The sequence below is a fragment of the Mizuhopecten yessoensis genome, unplaced genomic scaffold, assembly GCF_002113885.1.
Source record: "Mizuhopecten yessoensis strain PY_sf001 unplaced genomic scaffold, ASM211388v2 scaffold3011, whole genome shotgun sequence".
NCBI classification, from domain to species: domain Eukaryota; kingdom Metazoa; phylum Mollusca; class Bivalvia; order Pectinida; family Pectinidae; genus Mizuhopecten; species Mizuhopecten yessoensis.
In genome coordinates, this window is record NW_018404831.1 from 240,361 (window position 1) to 265,374 (window position 25,014).

The 25,014-nt window shown below is 35.7% G+C and overlaps 1 protein-coding gene across 4 annotated transcripts in view; it reads right to left on the minus strand.

Moving 5' to 3' along the window:
- LOC110446821 (transcriptional activator GLI3-like) overlaps window positions 1-25,014 on the minus strand; it is a 196,667-nt gene that overhangs the window by 69,283 nt on the left and 102,370 nt on the right. For all 4 annotated transcript variants that reach the window (XM_021492136.1, XM_021492133.1, XM_021492135.1 and 1 more), the window contains one exon: window positions 17,764-17,881. In XM_021492136.1, the coding sequence (XP_021347811.1) occupies window positions 17,764-17,857 (94 nt within the window). In that variant the 5' untranslated portion in view covers window positions 17,858-17,881. The remainder of the gene's footprint in view (window positions 1-17,763; window positions 17,882-25,014) is intronic.

The following is a 25,014-nucleotide window of genomic DNA, read 5'->3' on the forward strand; positions in this document are numbered from 1 at the left end:
CCTGTCTCTACTAATTGGTTTATATGTTTCCGATGGCTAAGCCAACCTTCATCAGAGTCTGGTTCTGATGATGGTTTGCCGGTCTCTACTAGAATTCTTTGGTGGTATCCACCTCAGATTCTGGTGCTGTTGATGGTTTGCCTGTCTCTACTAAAATACTTTGGTGGTATCCACCTCAGACTGGTTCTGATGATGGTTTGCCTGTCTCTACAAGAATACATTGGTGGTATCCACCTCAGATTCTGGTGCTGTTGATGGTTTGCCTGTCTCTACTAAAATACTTTGGTGGTATCCACCTCAGACTGGTTCTGATGATGGTTTGCCTGTCTCTACAAGAATACATTGGTGGTATCCACCTCAGAGTCTGGTTCTGTTGCTGGTTTGCCTGTTTCTACTAGAATACTTTGGTGGTATCCGCCTCAGATTCCACCGATTGTAAATCAACCGACCACGACCCACCGGACGCTGGATCTCCTCCCCCAATAATTGTATTAGTGTACCAAACCTTTATTCATTTCTACATTGTTTTACCAATTTTTTGTAAGTGTTGAAAAATATGTTGACAAGGTAAACAGGCTAAGCCAACCTTCATCAGATTCTGGTTCTGATGATGGTTTGCCTGTCTCTACAAGAATACATTGGTGGTATCCACCTCTGAGTCTGGATCTGTTGATGGTTTGCCTGTCTCTAGTAGAATACTTTGGTGGTATCCACCTGAGAGTCTGGTTCTGTTGATGGTTTGCCTGTCTCTAGTAGAATACATTGGTGGTATCCACCTCAGATTCTGGTGCTGTTGATGGTTTGCCTGTCTCTACTAGAATTCTTTGGTGGTATCCACCTCAGTCTGGTTCTTTTGATGGTTTGCCTGTCTCTACTAGAATTCTTTGGTGGTATCCACCTCAGAGTCTGGTTCTGTTGATGGTTTCCCTGTCTCTACTAGAATACTTTGGTTGTATCCCCCTCAGATTCTGGTTCTGTTGATGGTTTGCCTGTCTCTACTAAAATACTTTGGTGGTATCCACCTCAGATTCTGGTGCTGTTGATGGTTTGCCTGTCTCTACTAAAATACTTTGGTGGTATCCACCTCAGACTGGTTCTGATGATGGTTTGCCTGTCTCTATTAGAATACATTGGTGGTATCCACCACAGAGTCTGGTTCTGTTGATGGTTTCCCTGTCTCTACTAGAATACTTTGGTTGTATCCCCCTCAGATTCTGGTTCTGTTGATGGTTTGCCTGTCTCTAGTAGAATACTTTGGTGGTATCCACCTCAGATTCTGGTTCTGTTGATGGTTTGCCTGTCTCTGCTAGAATACTTTGGTGGTATCCACCTCCGTCTGGTTCTGTTGATGGTTTGCCTATCTCTACTAGAATACTTTGGTGGTATCCACCTCAGATTCCACCGATTGTAAATCAACCGACCACGACCCACCGGACGTTGGATCTCCTCCCCCAATAATTGTATTAGTGTACCAAACCTTTATTCATTTCTACATTGTTTTACCAATTTTATGTAAGTGTTGAAAAATATGTTGACAAGGTAAACAGGTCATTTCAGGTCTACAATAAGTAAAAAGAAACTTTTTTTTTTATTGAAAATAACCGCAGCACAATTAAAAGTGTAGGCTAGAGTAAATAGTAGAATTTAACATTCTGTAGTTAATTCTTTAATTGAATTTTTTATAAATTCGCATTGAGAATAGATAATTAATTTTTACCTTGTTCATTAATTATGCACTGAACAAATTGGGACCAACAAATATTCTCTGACTTAAAGTAGGGAGTTGAATTATTACAAGACAATGGAATAGCATTTGGTGGCATTTCTACTGAACTGCAAGTATCATACGAACAAAAAGGATCAAAAACAAGTTTTAACTTTTATAAGCTCAAATTAAACATGTACAGTTGTAAATTTTGTGAATAATTTAGACTGAAAAAAAAATCAAAGGAAAATTAAGCCATTACGGTGAGTTTGTTAGGACATCGTATCGGTGACATATAACAAGCTTTGAAAAAATTATGTGATGTTATTATACTGCATGACAGACTGAATATCTATGATAAAATTACTTATACATCACAAAACATAAGAGCAAAAATAAAAAATAAAATTCTTGTGAATAAATACACAGAAAGCGAGTTAACTGTACAGGAGTATCTATAAATATGTCAAGTTATTTACCAGAACAGATCGTCATTTTTACAAAGAAAAAAGTCTGATTTTCATGTTATAAAATCTCGAAATCATAAATTTGAATTGAGTTTAATTTCAAAATGAGCATATTGATTTTGTGTATCGTATATAGTGATTGTATACTTACCTTGTTGAGTTAGAACTTCCAGGATTGATAGATATAATCCTAAATCTTCAAAAAGATTTCCACCAAACTTTGTTATTAATTCTTAGATCTGGCCTTTTAGAGGCCAGCACACAAATAATATCAATTAGAACCCATTAATCCACTGTGTCCAGACAGGTGATCCAGACAGGTGATCGCTGGTCAATTCTCACAAAATAAATATTATTATCAGAGTTTTCATCTTGTAAATTCTTTTTCAAACAATGTTTTTTTTCTTCATTTTTTTTTACTCTATCATATTAAAAGCAATATTTAAATTGTTTCACTTCTTATGATATGCTGAAACATTACGTAGGCCCTTGTGAGTAGTCTGGAATCTCAAATCGTTTCCTACATTTTCTAATTTATCGGCAATGTAACATCTAAAATTCAGGAATTTTCAAACAAGAATGATAGTTATGCGCAATGCTGTTGATCTTAGCACATAATTTCATCATTTCGCATCTTTAACACCTTAATTATCAAACATCTTCAGGTAAATCCAAAAAGTTAGGTCAACATCAGTTTAGCAGCCATATTTAACACAAGTCTGGCTTGTTAGCAACAGAAACCGACTCCTCTTTCAGACAATCACACTTAGAAGTTGGAGAAATAACACCAATGAAAATGTTCCACCCAAAAAACATACAACCGAGGTATCAGACTTTCTTGGTTCCATCTGAACTCCATGTGAGTCACAAGCTTTGAAATCACTATGACGGGGATATAGGGGAATCAAACAGGGAAGTGACTGAGATCTTCTAAATCCATTTAACAGGACCACCCACATTTAGCCACAAAATATTTCCACCATTGAATTTACCATATTTAAATTGTCTTTTAAAAGCCTAAAATGTCAAGGTCTGCAGAATGTTTTGTGTATTTTTTAATAAAAAATGTTTTTTTGAAATATGACTGTTTTCACAGAGACCCCATCACAACCCCCATTCTGCCAGTTTTTAGATTCTTGTATATGACGTCTTATCTTTTGCCCTCCTTGTATTTTTTAGCTGTGTGCGCGGACCACCCAAGCTTGCAGAGATCCCGGTTGGTAGCTGGTATAAGTATATGTCAGCACCCCTACACTACTGTACAAGAGTGACTACCCCAAACTTTAAGGTCAAGCCAGAGTCATCTCTGATATACCCAAACCATTCATTACACCCAAACATTTAAAAAAAAAATATCATAATGGAAGAGGTTAAGTTGTTTTAAAAAGATCACAAAACCATTCTTCAAAACCATACAAGTGTATAGTCAGGTTTTCCCAATGACTCGGTTCCATTATCTACAGTTAATGGTAGGAATCGACTGACAAAGACCGTATAGGACACACCAATGGGTAAAGAATATACCATAAATAATTGTCGCGTGCACGCAATGACAACATGATGTATCTCTAGGACGGCTCAATGACGAGCCGATGGGTACATGTAAAACATTATTCTATAAATAACTTTGCAGTTTCAAAAGTGACAAGTCTTGATTTCTAAAACCATGCAGCATCTGGTTGATTTTTTTTATCTTAATCTTAATATTCTGAAAAAGACGAAGTGTTTTTTAAAGAATATTTAAATGATTAGTACATGCAACTATCTGTCTTCTGGATTAGTAGATGTTGTTGAATGAGTTCCCATAGAATACTATATTATTTCAGTGTGGCAAAATACCAATGATTTCTGAAGAACCAAAGCACAAGTGATGATGTGGAATATTCTGCCCACATGAGTGAAATATATATTACATGGCATTCAATGGGAAAAATTTCAATTTTCCAATAACATGTTTTCTTTCAACTCTAAGATAATTTTCGTTACAAAGAAAAGGTATATTTGAAATTTTACAATTGTTTTGATTGGTCATTAATCAGACTAATACCTTTAAAAAAGTGTACAATGTGAAAAAGAATCTTGTATAATACAAAACACTGCACTTCGTTTATAACACTTAATATCTTTCTACTATAAGTATAACCTAATCCCTTTCTCACTACTATAAGTATAACCTAATCCTTTTCTCACTACTATAAGTATAACCTAATCCTTTTCTCACTACTATAAGTATAACCTAATCCTGTTCTCACTACTATAAGTATAACCTAATCCTGTTCTCACTACTATAAGTATAACCTAATCATTTCTCACTGCTATAAGTATAACCTAGTCCCTTTCTCACTACTATAAGTATAACCTAATCCTTTTCTCACTACTATAAGTATAACCTAATCCCGTTCTCACTACTATAAGTATAACCTAATCATTTCTCACTGCTATAAGTATGACCTCGTCCCTTTCTCACTACTATAAGTATAACATAATCCTGTTCTCACTACTATAAGTATAACCTAATCCTTTTTTCACTACTATAAGTATAACCTAATCCCGTTCTCACTACTATAAGTATAACCTAATCATTTCTCACTGATATAAGTATAACCTAGTCCCTTTCTCACTACTATAAGTATAACCTAATCCCTTTCTCAAGTATAACCTAATCCCTTTCTCACTACTATCAGTATAACCTAATCCCTTTCTCACTACTATAAGTATAACCTAATCATTTCTCACTGCTATAAGTATAACCTAGTCCCTTTCTCACTACTATAAGTATAACCTAATCCTGTTCTCACTACAATAAGTATAACCTAATCCATTTCTCACTACTATAAGTATAATCTAATCCCTTTCTCACTACTATAAGTATAACCTAATCCCTTTCTCACTACTATAACTGTTGAAGAAAGTCACACATGCATGGTTAACACATTTCCTAATGTTAGGTTTTAGAAAATTATGTTTACAATATGGAAGTAAATGGTGATTAGGTACCAAACTGGATACCTAAACAGTTTAAAGAAGATTATAAATATAGTTGCACTAATGCATAAACCATGGAGTTTTGCAGTTACATCTGTTTGCTGAAGAGCGTGATTGTTTACGTTTGTAGAGAGGAGAGGTGGATCGTTTTATAGACAGGTACTACAACAGCGACAGGTCACTTCACTAAATTTCTCTTTACTGACTTTTTTTATACTAATTGATAGTTAATGCCTCGCAATCTTATTTTCTTTATATTCTAAACATACTTTTTCTTTGTAATATCCAGTACAATATTAAATCCAGGTTTTGCAAATTTTCCATGAATACAAAATTCTAATATACTTCCTACTTTTATTGGTCAAAATATTGACAATCCATCAGTCTGAAGATATATAAAATCCAGTCTTTAACCCTTTCACCCCTATAGGTTACTTTAGTAGACTCTACCATACCTTTATCTGGATGAGTCCATTGTGATCCACAGTGGTGAAAGGGGTAATGTATAGAATTGTCCATCTGTTTACAAATTATCCACAAAATGGCTATAACAAGATATAGAAATAATTTATTTACATTACATGATAATCGAAGAAATACGAGTTGAGCACTTATTTGATTACTTTTGATTATTGTTTATCTCTGTTTTAATATTTTTTTGCAAAAAGTTGAAAATCATTTGAGTGAGATTATCATCCTCATGTCCTGGCGTGATGTAGAAGTGAGAATTACTTGGATGATTCAAGAGTATTTCATAATAGGATTTCTACTACAATACCATCAATATGCTCTGTCTGTACAATGCGTTTTTTTGGGTAGCCGTGCGCTACATTTTACTCGCTGTTCTTAGACTGATCTGTCTAGGATTTAACTTTCAGCTGTCCATTTTTTATACCACTTTATATGCCCAGTGGGTTTCTATAAGGAATACCAGCCCTTTGTTTTCCTGTGGAGGTTACCCAGTCAGGGTTCAAGTCAGGGTAAAATCATTCAATAGGATACAGCATATGTTACAGCTTTGAACTTTGACCCCTTGTTGTGTTTTCCTCCAACTTGCCTGGTTTTATCATCTCTGCAGTCAGCTGCCGTAACAACATCCAGTACCTGTATTAACACAGTATCTGTTTCCTTCTACATCAGCACTGCTATTAACATGGTTATCTTCATCTACGTCCTCATCAACCCTTCTCCGGCTGTCTACAGACAGCACCAGTGATATCTGTGTAGAGAGGCCAATGACAGACACACTCCGGGAGCAGCTGAAGTACCTACATCTTAGTCATGAGCTTCATTTTAGTCCTCAATCTTGTGTCCTTATCATGATTGTCATCAATTAAATCCCTATGATTGTCATCATTCATTTTTACAATGACTACCATTAATCATATTCATCATGATTACCATCAATCATATTTATCATGATTGTCATCAATCATTTTTACAATGACTACCATTAATCATATTCATCATGATTACCATCAATCATATTTATCATAATTGCCATCAATCATTTTCGCCATGACTACCATTAAACATAGTCATCATGACAACCATGAAGCGTATTTATCTTGATAACCATGAATCATATTTATTTTGAATCCCCCATCAATCGTATTTATCATGATTAACATCAATTATTTTTACCATGTCTACTATCAATCCTATTTATCATTATTGCCATCAATTGTATTTATCATGATGGCCATCAATTGTATCTATCATGATTATTATCAAAATCATTAACATGATTAAGATCAATATTAATATGACTGCCATCAAGCTAAGTAACTATGAATTGTCACCATCATGTTAATTTTTATCCATGATAATTTTAATCATAAAAATCCCAATTTTTTATAAAATGATGCCAATCATCATTGATAGTGGAGGATTTAATGTTTCCTCATTCTAAAGTCAACATCCAAGCATTTTACTGACATGGATTGGCCATTGAAATCTAGAAACCCTTTGCTCTATAAAGTCATCTTCATTTCTAAGATATCATTTTTGGGCAAGCAATCCTCTAAATATGCTATAAAAGAAGCAAAAACTCATTCTAAATTACAATACAATTAGCAGAGAAAAGCTGAGATAGTATGGCAGTCAACATTCAAAGGTGAAAACATTGACAAGTAAGCCCCTCTTAGCCTTCCCATTCCAACCTCCCTCAAAAAAAGAAAAACAGGCCTCTCTCATTCAAAGCACTGTTCCACTTCTCAATAGTTACCAAAAAAGTCCTAGTCAAAAAGGGTAGTGGAACCATTCATGTAATTGTGTGTCCGTTGCTTGTCTCCGTGCTTTCAGTAAGTGTGTGTCCGTTGCTTGTCTCTGTGCTTTCAGTAATTGTGTGTCTGTTGCTTGTCTCTGTGCTTTCAGTAATTGTGTGTCCGTTGCTTGTCTGCATGCTTTCAGTAATTGTGTGTCCGTTGCTTGTCTCCGTGCTTTCAGTAATTGTGTGTCCATTGCTCGTCTCCGTGCTTTTAGCAAGTGTGTGTCCGTTGCTCGTCTCTGTGCTTTCAGTAATTGTGTGTACGTTGCTTGTCTCCTTGCTTTCAGTAATTGTGCGTCCGTTGCTTGTCTCCGTTCTTTCAGTAATGGTGTGTCCGTTGCTTGTCTCCTTGCTTTCAGTAATTGCGTGTCCGTTGCTTGTCTCCGTTCTTTCAGTACTTGTGTGTCCGTTGCTTGTCTCCTTGCTTTCAGTAAGTGTGTGTCCGTTGCTCGTCTCCGTGCTTTCAGTAATTGTGTGTCCATTGCTCGTCTCCGTGCTTTTAGCAAGTGTGTGTCCGTTGCTCGTCTCTGTGCTTTCAGTAATTGTGTGTACGTTGCTTGTCTCCTTGCTTTCAGTAATTGTGTGTCTGTTGCTTGTCTGCGTGCTTTCAGTAATTGTGTGTCTGTTGCTTGTCTCCGTGCTTTCAGTAAGTGTGTGGCCGGTGCTTGTCTCTGTGCTTTCAGTAATTGTGTGTCTGTTGCTTGTCTCCGTTCCTTCAGTAATTGTGTGTCCGTTGCTTGTCTCCGTTCTTTCAGCAATTGTGTGTCCGTTGCTTGTCTCCTTGCTTTCAGTAATTGTGCGTCCGTTGCTTGTCTCCGTTCTTTCAGTAATTGTGCGTCCGTTGCTTGTCTCCGTTCTTTCAGTAATGGTGTGTCCGTTGCTTGTCTCCTTGCTTTCAGTAAGTGTGTGTCCGTTGCTCGTCTCCGTGCTTTCAGTAATTGTGTATCCGTTGCTCGTCTCCATGCTTTTAGTAATTGTGTGTCCGTTGCTCGTCTCCGTGCTTTCAGTAATTGTGTGCTAACATGTCCCCATTTATTAGTCTGCTTTGTGTACCTAATTCTTGTTGATTGTTATCACGATAATTAATCTCCGTCAACAACGCCATACCAAACAGCTCAAGAAAACGGCAAAAAAATAAATTTGAATGGCACTAAATAGGAAGTCCTAACAAAACGTGACACAATGAAGGTTGAATCCTGATTCCGTTGAATACCGTTACAACAAGTTGCTATGTAGCGTGAGTGTTGTCCCCAGTAATTATCCCTCCGCTTACGAACAAGTGGGACCTTTGATCATTGGTTGAAAGGGTCGTATCTTGGATTAAATAGCCATTTTCGATCCAACGAAGCGTGACTGACCTTGGATACTGAAATGCTGACCTTTGACTTTAACAAGAGAAAGTCACGTCTTAAGATGATTTTTTAATTCTTCAAATGTTCTTTATCAATACTATAATGACTGGAGCAGTCGTTTTTATTGATCTTGAGTAGAAATTTACAAATTACCCAGATCATGGCTCCAACACTTAGAGAGTTAATTGTATAAAATGGTCAAAAGAATGAGAAAGTTCAGTCTTAGGGATTGAATCAAGACCAACTCAACTTGTAACCCAATGAACTTGACCAAGATTTCATACTTATTTTTGTCATTATCTATTCAAGGTATTCAAAGTAGTATAAATTACTGAAAATCAACTGAAGTTCTTTGTGATGTCATTTCCTAGCTGTTGTTGGTGTCAAGTCATTTCCTTTTGGTACACTGATTTGCACAGAATATCAATAGATATCTTTTCTTTTGTTAAATTAGAGTAGGTTCATTTTGTAAATCAACACTTTTGTTAGTTTCTACTTACAATTTTACTTATTCTAGCACACCATATATGTATTTACTTTTATAAAACCTTTCGTATTTTGAAATTTTTTGATCAAATCTCTTTGTATTTTAAAGGTTTATGGCCGACATGTGGGCTAAGAATGTTTAATTCCACCAATTACAATTAGTAAAAGCATCAAAGGAGGTACCTTAAAACATATAAAAAAAAAAATTGTACAATGATCATTTTATATATATATATTGTACAAGCATTAAAGCTAGAACATTATCACCTGGTTGAAGGAAAATGTTTTTTGTATTAAAAAAAAGTTATAATTCTTTTTCTCCTCATACACATTTAAAACCTTTTTAAGTATCAAAGCAGAAAGTAACACATACAAATATTCCTATTTTATATTCGAGAAATAACCGATGCAAACATCCGTGCCAATTGATGCATGGGTCGGACAAACTTGTACTTTTGTTAGATCCAGGTGTACCAGTATCTCACCAGAGATTGCATACACGATCCAGACGTGTAGTACAGGTGAGGGTTATATATATAGGGGTCTCTATAAAGGGTCTGGGCAGCACTGAATATATAGAACATAAAACCCTAACGGCAATATTAGTCAAGTAGAATCTTACCTAGACCCGAAAACATAATTTTATATCAAAATTTATTCTATATTGTATATACTGATATTAATTTGCACCTATTTCAAATGTTTTATTCTTTAACAGAGCAAGAAGTAGAAATTATTCAAATAAGTATTCTGAAGGCTGAGTAAACATTACAATTGGTACAAACTGATACAAAACCCTCTGTTTTAGTTTTCTGTAACTAGGATGCCTTTGCTTGAAACAGGAATGAAAAGGTTTTGCATTTGGAACAAGTTCAACAGCAAAAAAAAAAGAAACATATATCTTCCTATTCCCCCTTAAGAGACCCAGTTAAAAAAGCCCCTACAAAGTTTGTGCCCAGACATCCATCTTTCTCCATTTACAAAACCCCGGACAGGGAACTGACATCTGCAGCTGTGATTTCATTCAATCTGCTTTTGTTAATAATTTTCCAATTTCATTCCATGTAATATACTTTATTCACTACCATATAAAATGAGTTTGAAAGAAACCCTCCCCCTAAAAGGATGAAAGTGAAAGAGCAGGGTAATATTTATCCATTTTGAAAAGAAATTGCCTCCATTTTATGAAACATTCCATGGCAACCGAGTGTCTGTTTGTGCCGACATGAAGATAAAAAAATTCTTGGCAGCAAAAATACGAAACTGTGTCTACGTGTGCCTTATACTTATAGATGATAGCAGCACAGAAAAAAACGTGGAAATGATTTGTGAAAGTTAAGGAAAATGACATCACTCAAAAATGTAGTCATTTTCAACACATTTTCAAAGAGAAATCACAAAAATAGTGATTCCCCCCCCCAGTATATTAACTTCCTAAATTATCTAAGGATATGATTCGTATAAATAACTTCAACCTGTGACATAAAATATGAATTAATCATGAATAAACAATTTGCAAAATATGACAGAAAAGCTAAAAATAAGCACCAGTCGAAACTCACCTGAAGTTGTCCTCGGAGTTAGGAGGTTATGGTGCGATCAGGATCAACATTCAACAAATAGAAGTTTGACCACAAACATTTTGTTACACAAACAGGTTATAATTTAATCTTTTTGTTTTTGAAGTGTCAAACTTGTTGTAACAATAACCATTCACAACAACATACAAAACTATATCTGCCGCTGTTCGTCATAGACAAATCTTTGCCAACATTTTTATTCATTCATTCATTTTCATCTAATTAGACCGACACTTTGTTAAAAGCCGCCGTCTCGGAAGACAGACATAGCACTAGTGTCACGACAGTAAGTATTGTGCACGAAGCTGGTAGCAGACGCGGAGAAAACATTGTAATCTAGGGTAGCAATGAGTGCGGGAAACAAGTGACCTGAACAGCGACTTTACCACTGAAGTCATTACACCCTGTACATTATATACCTATCTTGGATCTGGTATCAGGGAGGCCAAACTAGGGGCAGGAGGAATTAACTGTTTGTAAATTATACTAAACAGATTAACAGATCAAATTATGCTGTCCAAAAAGTTATTTTGATTTTAAAAGCGTACAGTAAGTTAAAAAATTTGGTACTATTAAATTTTCAATTTTCCAATTTATTTTCTGTTAAAATGAAACTAGGATACAAAACTCAAAACTTTGGATACAAGTTGTAACAATCAGCATAAGTTATTTTTTAATATTGGATTAAAAATTGTTAATATTATGATCTCAAATTTTAATCACAAACTTCAGCTTGCAATGAAATCCTTCAGATATAACTTTTTGTGCATTGTTTTAATTGCTCTAATTAAAGATATGGATTAATCTCTAGTTATACACGAGTATTGGAATTTAAATGCAAAAAAAAATGCCAATGAGAAATCCTTTGTGTTCCCCGAGTTGTGCTCCTCTCTGACAATGACTGACAGTTATTTGTGATGGGATCGAGGCTTGCCCTCACCCCGTCAGATCACGGGTGAATGATGTCCAAATACCCTGGTATAACATGTCAGTCGACACATAATACCCCACAAGGGTACTGTTGACACTTCACCACTGAAAGGAATCCGTCCCCAACACCAAAATGGGTGGATTTCTGGATAAAACCTCTCAACTGTTGTCACTGATTATAAACCTTAGTTGAAATATTTGTTATGTTTTCTTTCAGCGATAATGTAGGAAATTGTCAGAACCAGTTATGTGGCAGTCATCACGTTCTGTATCACACATGTATGGTGAAACTGTATCGAGGAATACATGGCAATGAGATCCCATACAGTGTTTTAGGATTGAAATGGACAAGGGTCCTCAAAATGTGTCAAAAACCACAAATGTTGGGAGTCAAGTCACCTCTCGGGAACTTTACGTGGGCTTGAAATATATCTGTTTTGTCAATTCATTTCCGTTAATCAACACCTGTCTGATTAGATCTTCTAAACATTACAAGGGTATGAGTAATATCTATGTCTTATAAAATTCGCAGGTATTCAATACACCACCAAACATCTTCATGCTCTCTGTCCGATTCTTATTCCCCTTTGCCTTCCTGCACTTCCACATATCCAAGTGAAGTTCTGACCACAACTAAGGCTTTGGGATCGAGATATAAAACTAGAAACAAGCAAACAACTACCTTCTGTATTTCATGCAAAGTATATGGAATGAAGCAATTCTGTTTACAACAAATCAGAAGGGCGAAGTTAATATCAACAAAATAACACATGGAGAAAGTAAGGATTCTGTTTCAAATATATTTGCCTTTTTTAAAGATGTTTTTAGGTATCTTTTTTTATTAATTCCTATATAAACAAGAGTTCTATTCTATGCTGGTCAGGTATACCTAACTAATCTCAAAGAAACAGTTTACCGTATCGTTTCACTTTATAATTCACAGTACAGTATCAAATGAAAAATCAAATATTTCATTAAAAAGTTACCTGAATTTAAATCTCAGACGTTTAAGTATCGATTACACAATCATGTATATAATTTTTTCATAAAGTGTACGCTTTATCAAGAAAATACAAGTACACCAAGCAACAACGTAACTTTAATTGGGAACTTAAACTCCAGTTAGAACGTTGAAATTGTATATCCCAGTCAGAAATGTAATTATAGGTCATTGGACATGGGCCGACACAAAGACACAGGGTCCCATAAACCAAATACCCTCACACAGTAGAATCAAATGTTTATACCCAGCACAGCTATCCGCATCCAATTTCAGAATTGAAATTCGGGTGGTTAAGATTTACGCGATAATTTAAGCGATAAAACGGAATATAACTTTTGACTCATAATAACGCTTTGCACGGATCATGAATTTTCCAACAGAGAAAGGAGGTGAGAAAGGCAAGGTAAAATCTGGAGATGTATATCAATAAGTGACTGTTAATAACCATAGACTTAATTGCCTCTTCGTTATGATTTGACCTCGACAAATTCACTTCTACCCTTAATCTAACAATATTGACTGACCCACACCATTCGGCCAACATCTACAAAATGTGCCCAAATTCACCACTAGTCTAACATAATTGACAGTCCCACACCATAAGGCCCTCATGTAGTCTAACACAATTGACAGTCCCACACCATTAGGCCTAGACACATACACCATTTGGAACACCTCTACTCTTTGCCTGACACTGTTGGCTGACCTATGCCCCGTTAGGCCCAAACATATCTAGTACAACACTATTCGGGGATACACACAATTAGGCTCACATTTTTTATGTCACTTTTTCACAATATCCCTGTACACATTTAAATGGGATATTTTGTAGCTCATTCCGATGGTTGGTTTTTCATAATATTGGTCCCTGTTTTCAATTTAAATGTTTATTTGCGTATTTCAGATGTAAACAATGTGTCGTACTATTCTGCTCCATATTACACTGCCACCTGTGTCTATTCAATCTGGCAAAAAATTGTCTTAATCTAAAATTCTGGCATGACATTTAAAACCTACAATGATAAATGGTCTAGCAGGTCCGATATCAAGTTCAACACAAAACATGAAAAAGTCCTTTATCCTCCAAATAGCTCCTAACCTTAATTTTGCAGCATTCAGATGTAATTGTCATTATCAAAATGGACAATATATCTTAATCCATTATATTCCTACACACATCCAGTATTGAGGATCTGCCTAAAGCTTTATAAATAACAAAAAGTACTCGGTATTAGTAACTCTGAAAGTCTTTATTCCCTCGGTGTTAAATACGTCATTCTACCACTCGGCCCTTTTATTCTGGCTGAACTGGACTTTGTCGATCCCCAACAACCTGATACCTCAGTTGAAATGTCCATCTAAAGTTTGCAGGTCTAGGGTTCCAATCCTGTCTTACATTATGTTTCTACCTCGGCTCCTTCAGCACCCTAAACCAGGTGATGAGGAATATTTCATTCAGATAAAAGTACACTTCACAGGACAGATAAAACTACCAAACAAACATGAAAATTAGCACATTTAGTAGACAACTTTGAGAATTTACAGAGAAAATTAGCCAAACTAATCTTAACACTGTGGCATCCCTTAACAACAAATACACCTGCTATAACAGCTGGAGACTGAAACTAACATTTTTTACCATAGTCTCTGCAAACTACACCCCCTACACAGAGCCATACACTGTTCAAACACTTAGTCAACAGCAATAAGTCACCTGTAATACTACAGTAGGCAATAAACAAGAATATAGTATAAAATCTGTTTTCTGGATCCAAACAATCTCTGCCAAAAATACAGTCACCTAATTCCACTACCTTATGATTACTTCTCTATCTGGACTTCACAGTTTCAAATGTCCTTGTATATTGACCTTAAGCCACAAGTATCAACCAAATATTCCCCCTTAACCACAACACACAGGAAGTTCAGAACCCACAACACACAGAAACTTCAGAACCCACAACACACAGGAAGTTCAGAACCCACAACACACATGAAGTTCAGAACCCACAACACACAGGAACTTCAGAATAGCAACCCACCTTCATCCTTTCTACTGGTAGGATTATAAGACCTTTTTATGCCCAGGGGTGTTGGATAGGGAAATTCCACCTGAGGTTTATTCAAATTTGGTAAAACCAGAGGCTTGCCACAATTTCCGTATCACAGCATCAGAATGTTTCCATATTGGTAACATCACGTCATTGTAGTCCCATTATGACATCATGCTCGGGAAATGGGTGTAAGATAGAAATTTCTTACACTTTTTTCTTACCCTTGATAGTTCTGTCATATATACTCACAGGAACCAGAGAATAGTACACCTAGGTAAACATTGTTTCTTTTATAGCAGACAACCAAACACATAATCTGGACAGTTCTTGTTTATCAAAATATCACACAACCAAACACATAATCTGGACAGTTCTTGTTTATCAAAATATCACACAACCAAACACATAATCTGGACAGTTCTTGTTTATCAAAATATCACACAACCAAACACATAATCTGGACAGTTCTTGTTTATCAAAATATCACACAACCAAACACATAATCTGGACAGTTCTTGTTTATCAAAATATCACACAACCAAACACATAATCTGGACAGTTCTTGTTTATCAAAATATCACACAACCAAACACATAATCTGGACAGTTCTTGTTTATCAAAATATCACACAACCAAACACATAATCTGGACAGTTCTTGTTTATCAAAATATCACACAACCAAACACATAATCTGGACAGTTCTTGTTTATCAAAATATCACACAACCAAACACATAATCTGGACAGTTCTTGTTTATCAAAATATCACACACCCAAACACATAATCTGGACAGTTCTTGTTTATCAAAATATCACACACCCAAACACATAATCTGGACAGTTCTTGTTTATCAAAATATCACACACCCAAACACATAATCTGGACAGTTCTTGTTTATCAAAATATCACACAACCAAACACATAATCTGGACAGTTCTTGTTTATCAAAATATCACACAACCAAACACATAATCTGGACAGTTCTTGTTCATCTAACAACAACTAGACACCCAGACTGAGCGAGACATATCAAAATACTAGCCAACTTAACATGTGATGTGGACAGTGTTTTCTGTACTGTACATTTAGATGTGTTAAAATCAACTGAAATGCAAAAAATATAATCCCTTCTGTTATCCCTAAATCTTCAATATTTCATATATTTTACTATCAATCAAATTTGTGGGTGGCATTTCCAATAAAAGTTTTGACAACAAGGCAACAAATAAATGTCAGAAGGAAATGTTACTGAAGCTAATAGATATACTTTTTTAATTTGGGGACACAGCCAAAACTGAACCCGATCTACAACCCTAACCAGCGATTAGTATAGATACACCAACATCAGCACAGACAACATGCTATCGTTAGCGCCATAATTGAATTTTTCGTAACTTATTAGCCTCTGGTTATTTCTGTGTTTCCACCGTGATAGACCATGCTGCCAGAAATCGTACTCCACACCTAAAATCTGGTAAAATCTTACTTAATTACAAGGGGTAGATATGTGCATTTGTTTTCCAAGATAACATCTGATTTTTTTAAATTGATACAAGAAAATGCCACAAGCCTAAGATATAGGATTCATGTTGCTATGGCAATGGACATTCTGTTTGTATCGATCAAAATTAACCAATTACGTTAAGTTTATTTTCATTCAATATTGTACACACAGAAGGTTTCAATTTTAAACCTTGTTTACGAGATCCTATTATAGATGCTAAACTAGCTAGGCCTTTCCCATTTTTCAATAATGGACAATCTTATCCACTGATCTGGGCTGTTCTATTGAGAGGGTGGGGAGGGGGACAATACCATATGCAGCATCCCTTTCTTTTTAACAATATTAGTTGCCTAAGAGCAAACAAAATTTATCTGATTCTTAAATATGAATTTCTTTAATAGTTTTCCATGATAAAATACATAAAAGCTACCAAATATGACTGAAATATGTACTGGGGTTGGAGTTTATAATGCACAACTTTGAGAACGGTTCTATTTTATATTCCTTTTATTTAGCTTTACAGACAGTTATGGGGGTTTTCAGCAATAATCACATACACAAATACAGTAAACTGTACTAAACACTCAGGCAACAAGCAAATACACTTTAAACACTGTTCAATAAAAAGCCAGAAAAACCTGACACCAACTGGAGGTATTTTAAAAGAATCAGACACAAAAGAACACATGATTTGCCTCCATTGAGATAGCATTACTGTTAAATTTGTAAAGTTAATTTATTTATTGTAATGTACTTCATGATACTGTCTACAACCCCCAAAGATCCTGGTGTAGAATGTGTAGTAACATTCAGAATGATGAGAGCACTTCCGTATCTATAAGCTTACATTTGTTCTCCTTACATGAGTATACGTTTGTGCAGATCGAGTTTAAATACAGTAAAACAGGAAATTTTACCTACTTTCCATTTCATTGCTGCCTTTTACACCATAGATGAAGAAATTCTACAAGGGCTAAAATATTTTAAAGATCTGGCTAGACCCAGATTTTGCTGTATAAAATATCAAATATGAAGAATATCTTTTGGGGACAAAACATTATGCTTTGTAGTCATGACATCACATACAACATTATGACATCTGTTATTGATGAGACACAAAGAACAGCATGAGTGATATCATGGAATGGCTAGTGACTTAATACCTTTCTAAATCAAATTTTTTAATCAAAGCCAGGTCGTTTTTGTGATAGGGAAGTGTGCTATACACTGCATCTCCAAACCTTCCGTACATTGCTATTTGAAACAAGAGGCAATGTGCCTGTATCCAGCAGACAACCTAACACATCACAGTAGGACTTACCATCATGACCTGTTTGGACACCGGTCATTTCTTTGCCCCCCTCGGAACTCTCCTTGAACACCGGTCTTTTCCTTGCCCCCCTCGGAACTCTCCCAGTAGTACTTACCATCATGACCTGTCTGGACACCGGTCGTTTCCTTGCCCCCCTCGGAACTCTCCGCCTCAGACTTGACATGATTAGGCTCTTCCTCCATTGACATTCTGTTGCTCACTCAACATTCCTCCTGTGATAGACAGAACAGGATATCATGAACTATTACTGATTACAATAACATATTTATCATACAGCTTTCCCTGCATATTTGGCTTCTGTATTTGTGATACTTAATGTCTATGCAGTAATTGAATAATATTAACTTACTTTAATACAAGTGCAAATAGTTTGGACAAAAATTATTATGCATATTCTTGATTTTTAAAAGTTTCATTAAAAATATTTAACATTAAATATTCTGACCTTCCTTATATATATATATATATATATCTGTATCTACTAAATATTCATTTCTGCTTTTGATTATATGATTGGAATATGGAAATAAAATGCATTAACTGTTTTGAATTATGCATTCACTTAAATGATCAAATGAATCATGTTTAATCATATCCCTATAATTTTCAATACAAAACATTTTCCAACAAATCCTTCCTTCTTTTCATACCACAACATATTCCACATCATATAGATGTGGATATAGAGGCAGCAATGCCTGCATCCACGAATATCCTATTAAATCCTTTTAAAATTTTACAAAGACTGAACTTTTTGTCAGCATTGAGTTATCTCCCTTTGTGGAATATAGTCTGTGGGTACAAAGACTAAACTTTTTGTCAGCATTGAATTATCTCCCTTTGTGGAATATAGTCTGTGGGTACAAAGACTGAACTTTTTGTCAGCATTGAGTTATCTCCATTTGTGGAATATAGTCTGCGGGATATGAATATTGAGCATGTTCTTACCAGAAAATTCTTCGACAGGGTCAATTTTATTGGACAATAGATCTGTCAATCATGATGACACCTACGGGCCAATATGTCCAGGGGAAGACATTAAGCTTGGGAGATGGTGTTGGATAAGGACGGGTAAATCTGTTCACTGTAGACCTTATATAAACACCTTGCTGGTGTACATTAGCAATACACACCACCATGAACAGCTTTATACAGACAATGCAATTAAGATTTCTCATTTGCATTATGTATTTTACTTGACCAGGGGCTATTCAAATCACTCATCCAGAAGTGGATTGGGTAGAAATTACATGTAGGAACACATTTTGTCTCTCTGATCTGTTTCTTTGCTCAAAACCAAGTTAATAAACTACTAAATACCAGAAACTTTTGTTCTGTCAAATATTCACCCTTTAATGTTATATTCCTAATTGGCTGAGTTGTCTTCTCAGTCTTCACATGTAATTACTACAATATATGGTCAGTCTTCACATGTAATTACTACAATATATGGTCAGTCTTCACATGTAATTACTACAATATATGGTCAGTCTTCACATGTAATTACTACAATATATGGTCAGTCTTCACATGTAATTACTACAATATATGGTCAGTCTTCACATGTAATTACTACAATATATGGTCAGTCTTCACATGTAATTACTACAATATATGGTCAGTCTTCACATGTAATTACTACAATATATGGTCAGTCTTCACATGTAATTACTACAATATATGGTCAGTCTTCACATGTAATTACTACAATATATGGTCAGTCTTCACATGTAATTACTACAATATATGGTCAGTCTTCACATGTAATTACTACAATATATGGTCAGTCTTCACATGTAATTACTACAATATATGGTCAGTCTTCACATGTAATTACTACAATATATGGTCAGTCTTCACATGTAATTACTACAATATATGGTCAGTCTTCACATGTAATTACTACAATATATGGTCAGTCTTCACATGTAATTACTACAATATATGGTCAGTCTTCACATGTAATTACTACAATATATGGTCAGTCTTCACATGTAATTACTACAATATATGGTCAGTCTTCACATGTAATTACTACAATATATGGTCAGTCTTCACATATTATTACTACAATATATGGTACGTAAATATGACATGTAATTACTACAATATATGGTATGTAAATATGACATGTAATTACTACAATATATGGTCAGTCTTCACATATTATTACTACATTATATGGTACGTAAATATGACATGTAATAACTACAATATATGGTATGTAAATATGACATGTAATTACTACAATATGGTACGTAAATATGACAAATTCACCCTGATTACAGACCATGTAAGGCAAATATTCAACGACGAAATGTCCTGGTTATTATTTGTGTGAACTACATATTTGCAAGTGAATTTACAAGGGGAATCAATCTCATATTAAAATATTTCATGCATATTCATAGAGGCACATCAAAAGTTTACATCATGTGCTCATGTTATTTTTACTTATTCAATTACTCCTGACTAAATCATTAGAATCACAATCCTCTCTTTGTAAAAGAATCAGAAAAACGAGAAAATGTGTGTAAGACATGAATGTCCCCGTCACCATGTGAAAGTGATTTTAGTGTTTGATTATGTTCTATAAAAAGTTACGACTTTGATCTTGACAACCTGAAATATGACATACAGTCGAACCTCGTTATCTCGAACTCTTTTAACTCGAAGACCCCGTTTATCTCGAAGTATTTCTCAGGTCCCGGCCAAATCTCTTCTTTATCTTAGTAAATAAAACTCTGATTATTCGAACCCTGAAAAGTCGAAAAACTTGGATACCTCGAAGTAAAATATTGTCTTCATAGTGTTCGAAATTCATTTTGTCACTTGTTAATTCTTTGATACAAATAAAACGCAAAAGTACGACATTTCGCCATTCCGTGTTATGAGCATCTTTTGTTGGTAGACTAGCATGAAATCGGTAAGATTACAGCAAATTTCATAACAAATTTATGAATCCGCATAACTCGAATACTCGGATAACTCGAAGTTTTCCCACGACCCCGTCGACATGGAGATAACGAGGTTCGACTGTATGTACAAATTCAAGGCATAATCATACTTCATGTTGGTATATGGAGAAACATAGAGAACTATTTTCTATGAATAGCAACATGCAGTGATCTTTGAAACATGAACTCATCGGAGGTATTCTCATACCTGAAATCTGTATACTCTTTGATGAAAATCTGTTAAGAAATGAAGAAGCTAAAGTAAGGACAATGAATCGGTCGATGATTTTCTATATTAAGCAACAGTGACCTTGGCCTTGATCCTGGAACCCTAAAACACACAGATGCCAGAGGTATTCTCACACTCGACCTTCGTTTAAAGTTTGAAGAAATTTGTCAAAGAATCAAGTTGCTGGAGTGTTTACATTGAACCAGGACAGGACAGGACAGATATGGTCAAGACTATATTCCCCCCAATTTCATGGTGGGGACATAGAAACCTATGACCTTGATTTCCATTTAGTTTAAACTTTATTTTATTATCAGTATAATATTCCATTTATAGACATAGGATTCAAAAACAAGTACAAAGTACTTATGATTTCCATTTGGTATACAACATTCGTTAAGTAATAATTTCCCTTAAGTTTTGAAATAAAGACGATGTTCTTATTACAGGAGTAAGGATAAATATGTTCGCAGTAGCGTGTCTGTGACTACCTCAGTCTTACTAGCCACAACACACACCATATCTGTGCATGCAGTAATGGAATATGTCATCCCTATTTTAAGAGCATGATGTTAACGATAAAGAGATTTGGATGGGACACCTATAAACAAAAACAGTTTACCTAATGACATTGTAAACTGTATGTATCTAACTCATTTGTCTAAGTACCTCCTCAACAAAACAACACAGCTTAAAGTATAGGCTACAATCAGATAGGTTTTTACAGTAACACAGTTAATGGTGTCAATTCAGCACTACATTCTCCTTGTTGCAATAAAGATTCCTGTGGAAATCATGCAATCAACTAGATGACCAATAGACATGTATCTGTCCTTGATCATTAATTTATATGACCTATATGTAAAATATCTCAATATCTGTATAAACAATAGGGTCAATGGGCCTGTATCTGACTTTGGCCATCAACTTGATGACCGATGGGCCTATATATGTCTTTGGCCTGCAACTAGATGACCAATGGGCCTGCATATGTCTTTTGCCTTCAACTAGATGACCAATGGGCCTGTATCTGTCTTTGACCATCAATTAGATGACCAATGGGTCTGTATCTGTCTTTGACCATCAACTAGATTACCAATAGGCCTGGTTATGCCTTTGACCAGAAAACAAAATGACTATGAGGACTGCTTATGTTTCTGTCAATTAACTAGATGATAATAAACAATAGGGTCAATGGGCCTGTATCTGGCTTTGGCCATCAACTTGATGACTGATGGGCCTATATATGTCTTTGGCTTGCAACTAGATGACCAATGGGCATGTATCTGTCTCTGACCATCAACTAATTGACCAATGGGCCTGTATCTGTTTTTGGCCATCAACTAGATGAGGAATGGGCCTGTATCTGTCTTTTACCTTCAACTAGATGACCAATGGGCATGTATCTGTCTTTGGCTATCAACTAGATGACCAATGGGCCTGAATATGTCTTTTATCTTCAACTAGATGACCAATGGGCCTGTATCTGTCTTTGACCATCAACTAGATGACCAATGGGCCTGTATCTGTCTTTGGCCATCAACTAGATGACCAATGGGCCTGTATCTGTATTTTATCTTCAACTAGATGAACGATGGGCCTGTATCTGTATTTTACCTTCAACTAGATGAACAATAGGCATGTATCTGTTTTTGGCCATCAACTAGATGACCAATGGGCCTGTATCTGTCTTTTACCTTCAACTAGATGACCAATGGGCCTGTATCTGTCTTTGGCCATCAACTAGATGACCAATGGGCATGTATCTGTCTTTGGCTATCAACTAGATGAACAATGGGCCTGAATATGTCTTTTATCTTCAACTAGATGACCAATGGGCCTGTATCTGTCTTTGGCCATCAACTAGATGACCAATGGGCCTGTAGCTGTTTTTGGCCATCAACTAGATGAACAATGGGCCTGTATCTGTCTTTTACCTTCAACTAGATGAACAATAGGCATGTATCTGTCTTTGGCCATCAACTAGATGACCAATGGGCCTGTATCTGTCTTTGACCATCAACTAGATGACCAATGGGCCTGTATCTGTCTTTGGCTATCATCTAGATGACCAATGGGTCTGTATCTGTCTTTGACCATCAACTAGATTACCAATAGGCCTGGTTATGCCTTTGACCAGAAAACAAAATGACTATAAGGACTGCTTATGTTTCTGTCAATTAACTAGATGACAATTAGGACTGGATTTTTCCCTGACCATTTAAACTAGATGACCTATGCCTTTTATCTGTTTTATCTGAATATCAACTTGTACGAAGACCAATTGGATGTTTTTCTTTTTGACCACCAACTAGTGGACATACTATCCAATGTATAAGACCAACCACCAACTAGTGGACATAATATCCGATGTATAAGACCAACCACCAACTAGTGGACATAATATCCAATGTATAAGACCAACCACCACCTAGTGGACATAATATCCAATGTATAAGACCAACCATCAACTAGTGGACATAATATCCGATGTATAAGACCAACCATCAACAACCAGAACAATAAGCCTGTATTAATCATCTGCATGAAATCCATCAGACTACCAGTGTTTGTAAACTACAGCAGTACAACTTTCCTCCCTTGTATCCCCCTCCCCTATCCCCCCTTTAATTATCCGCCTCTTCTCCTTTCTTGTATCTCCTCCCTGACTCCCCTTTTTCTCCCCTTGTCATCCTTTCTCCACTCTTCCTTATATCCCCTTCCCCTATCCTCCCTTTAATTACCCATCCCTTATCATCCTTCATATCTCCCTTCTCTTGACTCTCCTCCCTCACTCTCCCTTGTATCCCCTTTCCCTTGGCATCCATTGTATTCTTTTCTATTGTCATTCTTCACATCTCCCTCCTCTTGTCATCTCTGGTATTTACTTCCATTGTCCTCTCATATTCCCCATCTCCTTGTCCTCCCTTGTATCCCCCTAAATTTGTCCTCCCTCATATCCCACCCTCTGCCCTCTCTCCCTCACAACATTGGACAACTAGGCCCAATAAGGACATGTTATTTGTGTTACTCAGACCTATTTAACAAAGGAGTGTACATGCATGAACACTTATAGAGGCCATTTGTCACTGTCTGTGGGCCCCCCCCCAGGCCAGGAGGCCTGTCATCATACGCTACACACACCAGGCACGACCTTTGACCTCCAACCTCTAATAGATACAGGAGGATTCCAGCATATATACACCTTCCTTATACACTATTATACCTCATGGTCTTATCCTTTAAGTCCTGTATCTTGGTCAGGTATGTACTTAATCTAGGACAAAACTTTAAAACATCGACATCTATATAATCCTCTGGCATTTTGACCTTATTAAAAAGAAAATTAATATTTAAAGTATTGTAGAGAATAGCATGAAAATATATTAATCAAAAATTCAAAAAATAATCGCATTAATGGAAACAAATTAAAGTTTATACACAGTTTAGAGGGAAAATCAATAATCTGGACACGTTAGTTCCTTGAGACCTATCAGAACAAACAAACTCCAACCTGACTTTTGCAGATCATGATTCATGATTCATGTGTTTTTTTTATAATAATTTTTGTTCATTTTTTATCAATGGAACATAAATGGACACATGTGTTTGTGTCGTGAGTTACCTGATTTAACCAATCCCTGATTAACCTGGTATGAATGCCCTTATTAATGATGACCTGGACGTTTGACCCTGCCAACTTCAAATGTAACCCAGTCCTAGGAGCAAGTAGTATTGAGGTATATAGGTAAGCTCATCACATACAACTGGAAGTTTGATGGACAGATAGCTGAAACAATGTCCACTTGATGTATCTGAAGTACCAGTGGGTCTAGGTTGTAGTTCTTTGAACTTTTTAACACATTTTACCTCTGTGACCTAGGTTATGTGAAGGTCATATATTTGAACGCATCTGATAACATTCTTCCCTAAAACAACTAACATGCAAATATGACTATATTACCCATGATTATTTTAAAATTTAAAGTTGATAATAGATATGACCTCTGTGACCTACAAAGTGGGTCAAAATGTTAAACAAAATATTCATGTAAGGATCATTTTTCTACTTATATAATATATATATATAAATAAATATTGCAAAGCCAACCAGCATGAGCAGCATTTTGATTAGTGATTTATTTTTATTTTTATGTCT